Source organism: Lissotriton vulgaris, chromosome 3_1 (genome assembly GCF_964263255.1).
Source record: "Lissotriton vulgaris chromosome 3_1, aLisVul1.2, whole genome shotgun sequence".
Lineage (NCBI taxonomy): Eukaryota > Metazoa > Chordata > Amphibia > Caudata > Salamandridae > Lissotriton > Lissotriton vulgaris.
The window spans coordinates 66,916,265-66,929,544 of record NC_141689.1 but is presented as its reverse complement, the minus strand read 5'-3'; the positions used below and the strand labels follow the sequence as shown (position 1 = coordinate 66,929,544).

The 13,280-nt window shown below is 50.2% G+C and overlaps 1 protein-coding gene across 1 annotated transcript in view; it reads right to left on the bottom strand.

The window, feature by feature from the left end:
• Positions 1 to 13,280, bottom strand: part of FBXO41 (F-box protein 41) — a 588,800-nt gene that overhangs the window by 181,398 nt on the left and 394,122 nt on the right. Inside the window, exon 4 of the mRNA XM_086960098.1 lies at positions 5,180 to 5,259. Within this exon, the coding sequence (XP_086816224.1) occupies positions 5,180 to 5,259 (80 nt within the window). The remainder of the gene's footprint in view (positions 1 to 5,179; positions 5,260 to 13,280) is intronic.

Genomic DNA, 13,280 nt, shown 5'->3' with positions numbered 1-13,280 from the left:
GTGTACAGCCCAGCCCATCTAAGTAACTGCCATATAATGGCTGCATTATAGACCCAGATGTTGATGTGTGGCCAGGTAGACACAGTTGTTTGTTGCTTCTCCACATATTTTGCAAGACAAAGAAGGGAAACAATGTGTTGCACATAGAGACATCTTTTTCTCTGACCACCACAGATGATTTGTAGAAGATGGATATTTTTCCCCTTTAGAGTCATTCACTAAGAGGATGATTCTCAGAATGTATTTAATTTAAGATCACGTGCAAGCGAGTTTGGCTTGAAAAGCCAATTGGAGTACCACAGATGTACACGTGTGTCTTTTGAATCAAGAATACAATTCTCTGTGATTTGCAGTACAAGTAGAGACCTATCTATTTGTTTTCTACACCTAAAAGAGAGTGAAAAGATACACATTCTTTTGCTTATTGCTAATTCCTAACTAGGTGTGTTGTCTATCACTGGGGATAGGCATAGCGCCTTGTTATACATTACAAAGCTCTTTTAGCCTTAAGCATCTAAAGACGTCTATCACTATTCTTCCTATTAACAGCCTGCAGGTGCAGGATTTGCAGACGCATTACGTCATGCTTGGTTCTCGGTGCAGTTTATCGGTAGTGGAATCCAAACCAATCCCAAACCCAGCACACACCAATTCAATTCCAATTTTATCCCTTGTCATCCCAAACCTATCCCAATCCTATTCCCAATCCCAATTGCAATTGCAATTCCAATCCAATCCAATCCAACCCAACCCAACCCAACAAAACCCAACCCAACCCAATCCAATCCAATCCCTATACTCTCCATTCTCAATTCCATCCTAATACTCTCCTATCCCAAACCAATCCCAATCCCATCCCACAATAATCCCATCCCAATCCCATCCTATCCCAAACGTATCCCAATCCTAATCCTAATCCCAATCCCAAATCCAATCACGATCTCAATTTAATTCCATCCACACCAATACCATCCCATCCAAATACTATCCCATACCATTCCCATCACAACCTATCTCAATCCCAATTGCAATCCCAATCCAATCCAAAATCCAATGTAATCCAATCCAACATCCAGTCTAATCAAACTCCAAATCTAGACCAAGCAAGGATTCAATCCATTATGCAATTCAATTCATAATCCCTTTTCCAATCAATAACAAAATCCATCATACAATCTAATCCAAAATCCAATGTCCAATCCAAAACAATTCAAAATCTAATCCAATCCAAAAATAGAATCACGTTTTCTGTCCAATCCAATCCTAAATAAATGAAAAGAGATGATAAGCCCAATGCATCCAAGAGTTGAACAAGAGCTGAACAAGAGTCCAAATAATTTCAGAAACATGAAAAAAATATAAATTGCAGCTGCAGTCAGTATATGAGTTTCAAGTAAGGTATTAATTTGGGAAGACCTAAAGATATGTAAAGGTACCAGGGGCCAGATGTAAGAAGGCAAATACCGGTCGGTAATGGCCGATTTTGGCAGTTACAACAGTTATTTGAAGATGGAGATGTAGGGGCATGGTAAAATACAGATTCCGTATTTTTACCGATTTGGTCAAATACCGAATCGGTAAAAATACCGAATCTGTATTTTAACATGTAGGTAGCACTGCAATCAGTGCTACAGGGGGTTAAGAATTCATTATTTACCACCAACTAGAAGTTGGTGGTAAAGAATGAAAATCCTTTAAAAGCAATTTTTTTTGCTTTTTAAACAGTGCCATGTTGCAGACATACATGCCCTAAGGGCATGTATGTCTACAACGTGTGCACCCATGCACAATTGAGGGTGCAACAGGGTGTCAAAGTGACACCCTGCCACCCTTCAATGTTTCTCCCAATTACCGAATCGGTATTTACCGATTCGGTAACTGACATTCATTCCTATGGGCCTCAAGGCCCATAGGAATGAATGGCAATTACCGAATCGGTAAATACCGATTCGGTAATTACCGAATCATACCGATTCGGTAATTAAATCGGTAAAAATACCTACATCCCGATTGCCAGTTCTTATCTACCGAATCAGTATGATTCGGTATTTAAGAATCGGTAATCTGGGATCACCTACATCTGGCCCTTGGTTTTTAAGTTTCTCAGTTATGAAAGGGAGAGCCAATGTTTACTTTACTACAAACAAATAAAAACAGGGTCAGAAAGTTTCACAGAGGTGCCACTAATGCCGAATGCTGTGGTTGTGAATACCAAGGCACCACTTGTTGAAGGCTTGAGTCTCACTTTTCTAGATATTGTATCTTGAAACTTTGAGATAGGCCTGAATGTTTGTGTCACCAATATACATTTTGATGCAAGTTCCTTAGTCTCTCATTGACAGATGGAAGGAAGTTAATAAACTGGGCCTCCAACACGCGGAGCCCTATATTGTGTCTGTGTTGACCTACATGAGTGGATATACATTTACAGTAGTACAGCTTTTGTCCAGAGGATAGCCTTGCGGATGAATTACCTTGAGGAGACCGAAACATTGATACCTATAGACTGCTATATTCAAGGAATTTTTTAATGAATTATGGGAGTCTTATATTTATATAAAATGTCCATAGATGATTGCACAGTCTTTTTGAATGTTTGTGTACTTGGCGATATTTGTTTGTAAATGTGCTTTTGTTAGAGATGGCTCCTTTCTCCTTTTGCATTTCTCTAAAGGTTTTAAGGAAAAGCTTTTGCCTTTCATAATTTGTATTTAAGTTAAATAAATTCAATTTATTTGTGATTTATATTCAATTTGATTCCCCTAGCTAGTTTTTCTAATGTTGTAGCATTAGCAATCCAGATAAATTTTACTGTGCATAATTACAATGTTAAAGTATTTATTACTGTGGTAAGTCTACTGTTTTGGCTTGATCCAAGGTAAAATGACTCCCATGAATGTGACTGCTCTTTTGTTCATGTAATACTTCTGGGTGATACTGAGTTGCCATGTTTGCTGCTACAGACTAATGGGGTCATGCTGCCAAAGGGTTCGGATGTTGGTATTCTCAGTAATATAGTAAACAATAGCCCCCGAGATGCGGAGGGGCCCCAAGTTCCCAGGAGGCCCCCTCCAGCACTGTACATAGTCGGGCCTGAGAGCTGGTGACTGGGTTCAGAGCATGGGGATGGGCCCTTCATACACTTTGCAGGGGGGGCCTCTCAAGTTTTGTTAGGCCACTGGTAGTAAAGGATGCTGGGGGACACTGAAGAGTGATCTCGTCCAAATACAGTGGCAGCTGGTAGGGCACAGTGGTGGGGAGGCGGGCTACAAAATAAAAACAAAGCAAACGTACCTGCCAGTCGCGTCCCCAGCTGCTGCCTCTCTACCGCCTCTCCTCCATTGCAGGAAGCACCTGGACTCCCTAAGCCAATCACAACGCTGCGCTGCAGCGTTGTGATTAGTTCTCCAAGCCAATCACAATGCTGCAGTGCAGCGCTGTGATTGGTCTGAACTCTGTGGTCCAGTGCTCAGTCGGGACAGGGACAGGGCCGGACTGGCCATAGCGGGCACGGGGCGTTTCCCTGGTAGGCCACTAGGGTGGGGGCCGTTTTTGTTACCGGGGGTTGGTAATATCGGCCCTTGTAACAAAATCGGCAGAAACCGGCCGTCCCAAACTGCTCCGCTGCACTCCCCCTCACCGCAGGGGGGGGGGCAGCTGAGCAGATTGCCAGGGCCAGTTTCTGTTCCCAGTGCAGCCCTGGACCGGAGCCTGAGCATGTTCCCCATAAGTCTGTGTGATGCAGCCTGGTGGGGAGCATGGAAAGTGCGCATGAATGTTTTGTCGGCTCAAGACGGCAAACCAAACAGTCATGGGCACTTTGAGTGTGGTCAACCACTCCCCCCCTGGACCCTGCTCTGGCCAGCCCCGCCCCTCTCCGCACCTAGGAACGGAAAAAGACGGTGATAATATTATTCGATTATCATCATTTCATTTTTCCGCTGCACTGCTCTTACAGCAGCGGGGCGACCCTCCCCGCCTTAGGGGAGGAGCCTCCGCTGTCCAAGTATGTCACCACAAACACTTTAAAAGGAACAATCAAGCTGGTTCCAAGGGTGTGGGCTTAAAAGAAGTGGAACAATGCCAGAGGCCAAGGAATGACCGATGGAACTTTGGGGATTAAGAATGAGGCCCTGGCTAACGCACAGGGCGGCTCGTTATCTGTGCAGTGCTGCGGCTCTAATTCTGCTTCCGTTTCCGGTGCAGTCTGGTGAAGGGACATTTCTGACACGAGGTAGCACAGAGCCTATCCCTTCAGGCTGGTCTCTGCCCGTGGCAGCTCTGATTTCCCTCCACGCGACCACCCGAATGACCACGAGTGCCAAGAAGGACTGGGACAGAATGAACTATGTTTAGTGCAACAGTAACAGGCAGGAGCATCAGGAAGCAGCAAGGTCCCAGACAACCCAACTCATGGGAAGGTCTTTCTAGTTGGACCTGGGAATGTCCCTATCAGACACTCAGGGGCACGAGAAGGCTCCTAGCTGGGTATGGGATATCCCTTTTCCTGACACTTAGTTAGGGTGCATGAGAGGTACTCGTGGGGGCTTAGGGTATGTGTCTTCCAGTCACTTTGAGTACATGGGTGGTTGTGGCAGGGGGTCCTCCAATCTGTTCCTCAGCTGCTAAGGAAGTGCTTCACTCTACAACCATGGTCTTCAGTATTAAAAGAGTCTAAAGAGAGAGACTTTTGTCTTGAAGATGGGGGTACAATTAGCATAGAGAGAAGAAGTGTTCACTGTTCACTGACCAACCTATCAATATTTCTTGGATCTGGATACAAGTAACTAGGATACAACAAATTCTCTGACACATACGGCTTCATTACTATCGTTGAGTGTGAGATTTGGAAGAATGTGGGGTGGATTAAAGGGGCAGGAGTGAGTGCTCTGAGAATGCCAGCTCCTGTCTCACTCTCCTGAAGCTACATATGGCTGCTGGGAACTCTAATTGTAGACAATATATGTATTTTTTGAATATTAATTGGATTTTATTAATTCTATCTACTGCTGTGGAACTGCTAGCAGTCATTTCCATGCGTCACAACAGGCACTTCACATATTAACGAGGGCGCAAGATGATAGTTGCAAACACCTCCTGATTTTCAGGAACTTTCTTATTACACACGTCACGCTGTTCACGAATGATGACGTAGGATTAACATCCAATAAATGCTTACCCTGTGCTGGAGGAGGATCTCTGATTGGACACTGAATAGGAACCATGCACAGCTGATCCCGGGCTGGAATGTCTGTCCCTCTGTGGAGAGAAACACAAGGTAATCACACCACCGATCAGAAAGACCCCTCCATGAAGTTAACAGCGTTACCATTATAAACATGGAAGCACACTGAGGGCCCGATTCACAGAACTAACTTAAGACAAAGTCCTAAACTTACTACCATTTTGGTATTCACAGAAGGCACTTACTCATTTTGGTATTCACAGAAGGCACTTACTCATTTTGGTATTCACAGGCACAGGTGGAGAAGTGTCACTTGAAAGAGGATCAATGTGTTACACGAGGGACAAGAGAGAAACAAAGAAAGTATGTGGTCCACATAGTATAGTTTTAAAAAGTATAATGTCCTTCCCTGTGATAGGGAGGTAGAGAGAGAAAAAAACTGTGTGTCTGCAGCAAAGCGCTCAAAATCTGTAAGGAAATGTGAAATAAAAAACCACCACTTTTATCCACTTGCATTGCCCAAACTCCTCAAACGACTTACGGAAAGGCCATGCAACCTTTAGGATGTATTTATGGTTGGAGATGCAGAATGGAGAAAATAAGCACATCTGAAGAATTAAAAAAATTGTAATACACTATCTTATTATAACAAAAAAGCAAAAAGTGGCAACAAATTGGACAAATTCAAGTAAAGGTTAGAGTCCTTTACCAAGGGTTAAACTCTTAGGACATATTGGGTCATTTGAAAGCCAAGACTAATTGAAAGACAAGACAATGCAGGATGCAACTCCAGAAAAGAACGAGGGACTATTAAGAACCGGCCAAATCTAGATTCTGGCCAGATCCGGAGAAGACATCATGCTTGGGGACAGGGACTTTTTAAAGCTAGCTTGGACTGCAGCTGTCTCGGAGCTGCTGTGCCTGTCCCTAACAGGAGCAGAAATATTTAGTACATGAGCAAAGACGGCTGCATCAGTACGAAGAAGAGGTTTCCCCTATTGAAATATACCATTTGACAACTATTTGACATCGTCACCCGGCATTTGCCTGAGGATTGCAAGGGATTTCTTGAATAAAATAACTTGTCTACAAATAGTGCTGCATGATCCTCTGCTCCCCAGGGTAAGGCTCCCCATGCTACCAGCATACTTAAGACCAATGCTAGATATTATTCATAGTAAAAAATAATCTTCCCATTGGCTCAGAGACACTTTTAACGGAACAGACATGGGGTTAACTGCGGCCCAAAACATGCAAACTTGTCCCAAAGTTTCATTGTTTTCAATCTTGAGGGAGGGCCTTCTCAGTTGCTGCTATGTCCCTTTGGTGCACATTACCTTTCATCCTGCGAAAGGAAAATCTTTTTTTTTAACATGTGTTTTATATAATCAGCACACTACACAAGGCACAAGAAAAACAGTACAGTTACAGTTTATAGCAAACAAAAGTATCCAGTTTTGAAAAAGAACCAAGGCGGCAAGTTATGTTATGTTATGTTATGTTAAAAATGCTCTTTTATAGTGCACGGCTACTCCGAGGAGTGTCCCTGCGCTTTGGCAAAGAGCCTAAAGGATAGAGAGAAACATAGCACAACAGACATAAAAAGAAAGGAAGCAAAACCATTACTGAGTGAATAGCCAGGTTTTAAGTCCTTTTCTAAAGGAGAGCAAATCATCAGCTTTCCTGAGCAGAACAGGCAGGTCGTTCCAGCCTTGAGGCGCTAGAAATCTAAAGGAGCGTCCTCCGATTCTAGTCAGGCGGATAGGGGGAATCTAGGCTTTGGATAAAGACGCAGATCGTAGCGTCCTGCTAGGCACATAGAAAGCCAAGCGTTTCTGAAGATATTTGGGGCCTATCCGATGAAGGGACTTGAAGGCAAAAATAAGCGCCTTGAAATCGATCCTTTTAGCGACTGGAAGCCAGTGCAATTTCTTTAACAGCTCTGTGGCTCCAGCTCTGCGCTGGAGGCCAAAAATGGCTCTAGCCGCAGAGTTCTGCATAATCTGCAGTCGGGCCAAAAGATATTTCGGCAGGCCAAGATAGAGAACATTCGCGCAATCCAGACGCGAACCTATCAAGGCCTGCACGATAATCTTTCTATGCTTCAGCGAGAGCAGCTGAAGAAATTTCCGCAGCATCTTCAAGAGGCCAAAGCATTTGCCAGTCAGTCCAATGATCTGGGGGCCAAAGGTGAGGCCATCATCTACCACAACGCCTAAGTTTTTGGCTTTAGAAGAGGCAGCATCCGGTGGAAACATGTCTGAAGGCCACCAGGCCTTCCAGCCAGGATCAGGAGGACATAAAAAAAAAAGCAATTCCGATTTATCGGAATTGCATTTTAAGCCGTGGCGCTGGACCCAGGCAAAGACAGCTCCCAAACAGTCTCTAATCCGCGGACCGTCGAAGTCCTTGCCCTTATCAAATGTGAAGAGCAGCTGGGTGTCATCCGCATAGGTTATGATCTGGGCACCAAAAGATTCCGCAACCGCCGCCAAGGGGGCCATGTAGATGTTAAAAAGGGCAGGGCTCAGAATAGAACCCTGCGGCACCCCCACCTCCAGCGGCGGCATTTCAGCGGAAAACGGAGGTGCCCAGACCACTTGCCGGCGGACGGTCAGAAATGACTTAAACCAATTCAACACCGTCCCTCGAAAACCGATCTCCTGGAGTCTTAAGAGGAGACCTTCATGGGGGACGGTGTCGAAAGCCGCCAACAGATCCAGCATAACCAAAATGGCCTTCCCTCCAGTATCCAAAACCTCTCTGATGGCATTGGTGACCTCGAGAAGGGCGGACTCAGTGCTAAGATTCGTGGGAATGCCCGATTGAGAGTCCCTCCCGGAAATATATGATGGCAAAACGAGGGGTCCCTACGCAGAGCCAAAAGCTCAGAAAAAGAATAGGAAAGCATTCCTGTGAGACAGCGCTTACCAAGGAACCTGAGACCGCCCCCGACCGCCACCGAGATGCTGACGAGCGCAGATGGGCAGGACTCTGGCACGACTCAGGCGCAGGGAAGGCGCACCCGTTGCGCGTCACTGCTGCGCGTTGTTAAGAGCGTCTTAAGTAGGCGGCTCCGAATACCCCCAAGTGCTAGACCACTCCAAGATGGCCGCCAAAGTCCCTCCTTACCCAAGGTGGTGTAGGTAGCGCCCAAGCCTCCCCGGGAACCGGACCCGCAAAACAGCGTGTTGGGATAAGTTGGGATAGTATCCGAGCCCAGTGGTGGCCGGCACAGATAAGGGGGGGAGGGGAGGAGGAAGGGCTATGTAAAAAAAGTTTTTAAAAACCCACTTACTTTATCGTTGCGTCCCGTGTCCGTGGTCTGTCGGACTTGGGCCAGGAACAGGAACCAGGAAGCACACCCAGGGTTCCCTGACCAACCACAACGCTGCAATGCAGCATTGTTATTGGTCTGAGCGCCATGGTTCGGCGCTCAGACAGGGATTGGGGGCCTGGGCCATAATGCGGCCTGCCTGGAGAACATGTAAAGTGCGCATGAATGTTTGGCCAGCCCGAGAATGCCGGCCAAACATTCATGCGCACTCGGAGTGGGCCAACCACTCCTCCCCCTGCTCCGCTCTCATTGGAGCAGCTCAGCCCCGCCCGCAAACCTGCAGCAGCAGGAAAACGTAAAATGATAATAAACTCGAGTTATTAACATTTTATGCTTCCTTTCTTTTACTGCTTCAAAGCAGTGGGGCGACACTCCTCCGCCTTATTGGAGGAGCCGTCACTTTGGACCAAGCTCACGAAATTGATGTTGTACATTAATATCATCAAATAACACTAGTACATCAACGAAAAACTGGCAGCAGCAGGGAGCAGATACAGAAACAAGCTTCCTTTGACAGTAACCACCCTCCGACCCCCCACCCCCCATCACATCTCCGGGTAACTGGGGAAATGAGCGATAAAGTGCGGCGGAGGGAGGAGATTAACCCACTCCGGTGGGCGGGGGATTATAGCAGAGTCCACCCACCCCCTCATCAACAACATCCAACCCACAGAGTGTTGGACAGGCCTCGTGAAGGGCCCGCTTCCTCCCCACATGATAGGGTCCGAGCACCGGCTCTCCCGGTGTCACCAGAAGAACCACCCCGGCAACCCACAGAAGCAACCCGCAACCCGTCCCCCACGGGACGCCTGCTCCCGAACACCACAACATCGGCCGGCCCGGGCCACCATCAGCAGCATTGCCCCGGCCCCGCCGCCATCTTGGACCCTGCACCACGAGGCCGCGTGGCCTCAGCTCGACCCCAACCCTGGGCCTGGCCAGGCCCCGACATCGAGGCACCACCAACCACCCAGGAGGTGAACGGACCACTTGGCAGGTCAATGGGAGAGAGGGGTGTCGATGGCTCTCCCCCGCCAGGTGCCGATCGCCCCCAGCCTCCCCGGGCGCTGGCTCCACCCCCCTGCTGGGTGTCTGGACTCCCTCATCCCAGACCTCCCGACCTCCAAGAGCGAGGGTCCGGACATCAAAGGAGGCCAGACCTATAACTGGGGCAGCTCCAGAGCAGGAAGGCAGTTGTATCCTGGAGTCGAGAGACACCTTGAAGAACTCATCCTTGACGGACTGCTGGCGCTGCCGCAGCCCTGCCTTGTGAACCATCGTCCTGCCTGCTGGCGCTGCCGCGGCCTTCTGCAACCTACATCCTCGTCGGGACCTGCTGGCGCTGCCGCGGCCCACCCTTGTGTGAACCATCGCCCATGCCGGCTGGCGCTGCCGCGGCCCTTCTCAAGTGAGACTTATCATCCGAGACTGCTGGCGCTGCCGCGGCCCGACCTTCCAGAATTCCGAGCTCGAGGATTGTGAGCTACGCATCGTACCACCTCAGTACCAGAACCGGTACCAAGACTGTCCCGCTACCCCTTTCCCTTCCAGAGACTAGAATTGAGAGGACCCTCGTGTCCCGATCTCACTGTATCGCTGATACCCTTGCTTCAAGAATCGTATATAAAGAGTGTTGACCTTCTCCTTGTGTGGTGTCCATCTGTGGGGGGGAAGTTACTTGTCTGTACGATCGCTGGAGACGGCCCTCTCCGGAGGCCTCTCCCCTTGTCCTCGGCCGACCCTCCAGGTCTCCGTCTAACATTGGTGGCCAGCGGCGCGATCCGAACCAACGCGTAATCGTACAGAGAGTAACTCACCCCACGACTCAACCACAATGACAACAAAAGAGAGCGGATCCACAGAGAAATTCCAGATGGAGAAACTAGAAGAGTACAACCATCGAGAGCTAAAACAGTTTTGCATAGAACTAGGCATTGCTACCACCGGGCTGAGCACGAAAGAGGACTTCAAACACGCCCTAGAATCTTGGGCAGAAACGGGTACGGCCGTACCCCAAGACCAAAACCGCGAGGCGCCAGAAAACACCACTCCGACGGAAGGAAGGAGAGCGGGTCTCTCCCTGGAGGAGATCCAAGAACGAGAGAAAAGCAGACTCCATGAATTAGAGTTGGCACGGCTCCGGTTGGATGGAGAGCTGAGATTGGCGGAACAAAAGATAACATTAGAACACTTACGGCTCCGAGAGGAGCGGGAAGAGAAACAAAGGCAGAGAGAACTCGAAGAAAAAAAAATGGCATACGAACATGAGCGCAAGCTAGCAGAGATAGAGATGCGGAAACAGAATAAAGATCTCGGGGTGCCCGAGCGCACAAACACCCCGGGCCCTGCAGAACAGAAAGTCCACATCCCCAAGGATGTCGTCAGAGAATATTATCGGAACGACGATATCCAGCAGTGGTTCAAGGCCTACGAGATCGCCATGACCTCCCACCGGATTGATCGTAGTGACTGGGGAGCCGGGCTATGGGGGAGGTTCGTCAATGAAGGGCGCGACGCCCTGCTGCAGCTCCCGGACCATCAGATGACATCCTATGACCACATGAAGGCCGCCCTCCTCACTCGATACGGACTCACGCCCGAGATGTACCGCCAGCGGTTCCGCGACTGCAAGCAGATCCCGGGTACAACTTGGGTGGAGTACGTGAACTATTTCAGCCGAGCCTTCGAAGGGTGGATCAAGGGCAGCCACGTAACCACCTACGAGCAACTCTTTAACCTCATTGTGTGGGAGCACCTCTCCAACAATTGCTTCGTCGAGCTCAGGCAGCACCTCCTCGACAGTAAACTGACTGAACCTCGGCAGCTCGCCGCCGAAGCTGACCGATGGGAAAGCACTCGAGTTGCCCGAAGTGGGCCAAGTGAGCCAAACAGAGCCAATCAAGGTCCCCATCGCCCCCGTGGAGGAGGAGGCCAGGGTCGGGGCAGAGACGCCGTCCGGGTGGCTCCCGCCAGCAACACCCCGCCCCTGGCCGGTAGGGGAAACCCCCCGATGCGTCCAGGGTTCCGAGCCAACGTTACTTGCCACCGGTGCCAGCAGACCGGCCACTATGCCAACGACCCTAACTGCCCGAAGAACCAGAGTCCCATACCCCGCCAGGTCGCTGCCGCCGCCCTGGGAGAGGAGCTCACACCCGAAGATTATGAAGAGTACGACCAAGAGCAGCCCGAGTGGGAACCCGCCGCCATGACCCTGGCTTGCCTAGGGGAAAGAGACATGATCCCGCGGGCTCCCCTACCCGCCAACACGAGAAAATACAGCCAGTGGGTGAACATCAATGGGCGCAAGGCCGAAGCCCTGTGTGACACCGGGGCCAGTGTGACGGCAGTCCGCTGTCATCTGGTAACCCCGGAACAGATCTTGCCAAACGTTCTTTGCCCGTCCGATCAGCTGACAATTCAGAGAGCCTGTGTCGGATGGCCTGCGTCCTCTTCGAATGGGGAGGAGTGTCCGGTATGCTGAAGGTGACTGTCCGCGATGATGCCCCGGTGGACTGCCTCCTGGGAAACAACCTCGAAAGTTCCCCCTGGGCAGCCATTGAGAGAAGAGAGCACCTGGGGATGTGGGGCCTCCCGGACTGGGCCTGCGTAACGACCCGGTCCATGGCCGCCCGCACCATCCCCAGTCCCGAAGAACCTGAATAGCCAGCACCTCCTCCCCCGATCGTCCCGGAGAGAGACGCCCTCAGTACTGATCCCCCAGAGCAAAACCAAGAAGGGCCCGCTCAGCTCCAGGACCTTCCGGAACTGGCCCAATGGCGTCAAGAGGGTGGACCCACCCAGGAACAATTCCGGCAAGAACAGAAGACCTGTCCCTCCCTCGAGGGACTCCGACAGCAAGCCCTCGCCCAGAGCGCAGGAGACACCGCAGGGGCACACTGGATTTATTGGGACAATGACCTACTCTACAGCGAGCAAAGAATTGCTGAGTTGGGAGCCAGCCGGGTGCTGGTGGTGCCCCTCTGCTTCAGAGACTTCCTTTTGAACTTAGCGCACAATGTCCCCCTTGCTGGGCACTTGGGACAAGACAAAACTTACAACCGCCTGGTAACACACTTTTACTGGCCCAAAATGCGAAATGATGTCTCCAACCACTGCCGGGCCTGCCCCACCTGCCAGGCCAGCGGGAAGAGCGGCCGAAAAATCAAAGCACCCTTGCAACCCTTTCCCGTCGTCACCACCCCGTTCGAACGGGTGGGAATAGACATTGTGGGGCCCCTGGACCCCCGAACAGCACAGGGGCACCGGTTCATCCTGGTCCTGGTGGACCACGCCACCCGCTATCCCGAGGCCATTCCTCTTCGGACCGTAACAGCACCAGTGGTAGGCCGAGCCTTAATGGGGATCTTCTCTCTAGTGGGCTTCCCCCGGGAAGTCGTCAGCGACAGGGGCACAAACTTTATCTCCAAATACGTGAAATCTCTCTGGCAGCAGTGCGGGGTTACCTACCGGTTCACGACCCCCTATCACCCGCAAGGAAACAGACTGGTCGAGCGGTTTAACCGCACTCTCAAGGGGATGATCATGGGCCTGGAGGAACCCCTACGTCGCCAATGGGACGTGCTGCTCCCGTGCCTCCTCTTCGCCTACCGAGAGGTCCCCCAGAAATCCCTCGGTTTTAGCCCCTTCGAACTCCTGTACGGACACCCTGTCCGGGGGCCCCTCAGCCTGGTCAAGGAAGAATGGGAGATGACCCCCCAGAAGACCCCTCCGGACGTGTATAAGTACCTCCTGACCCTC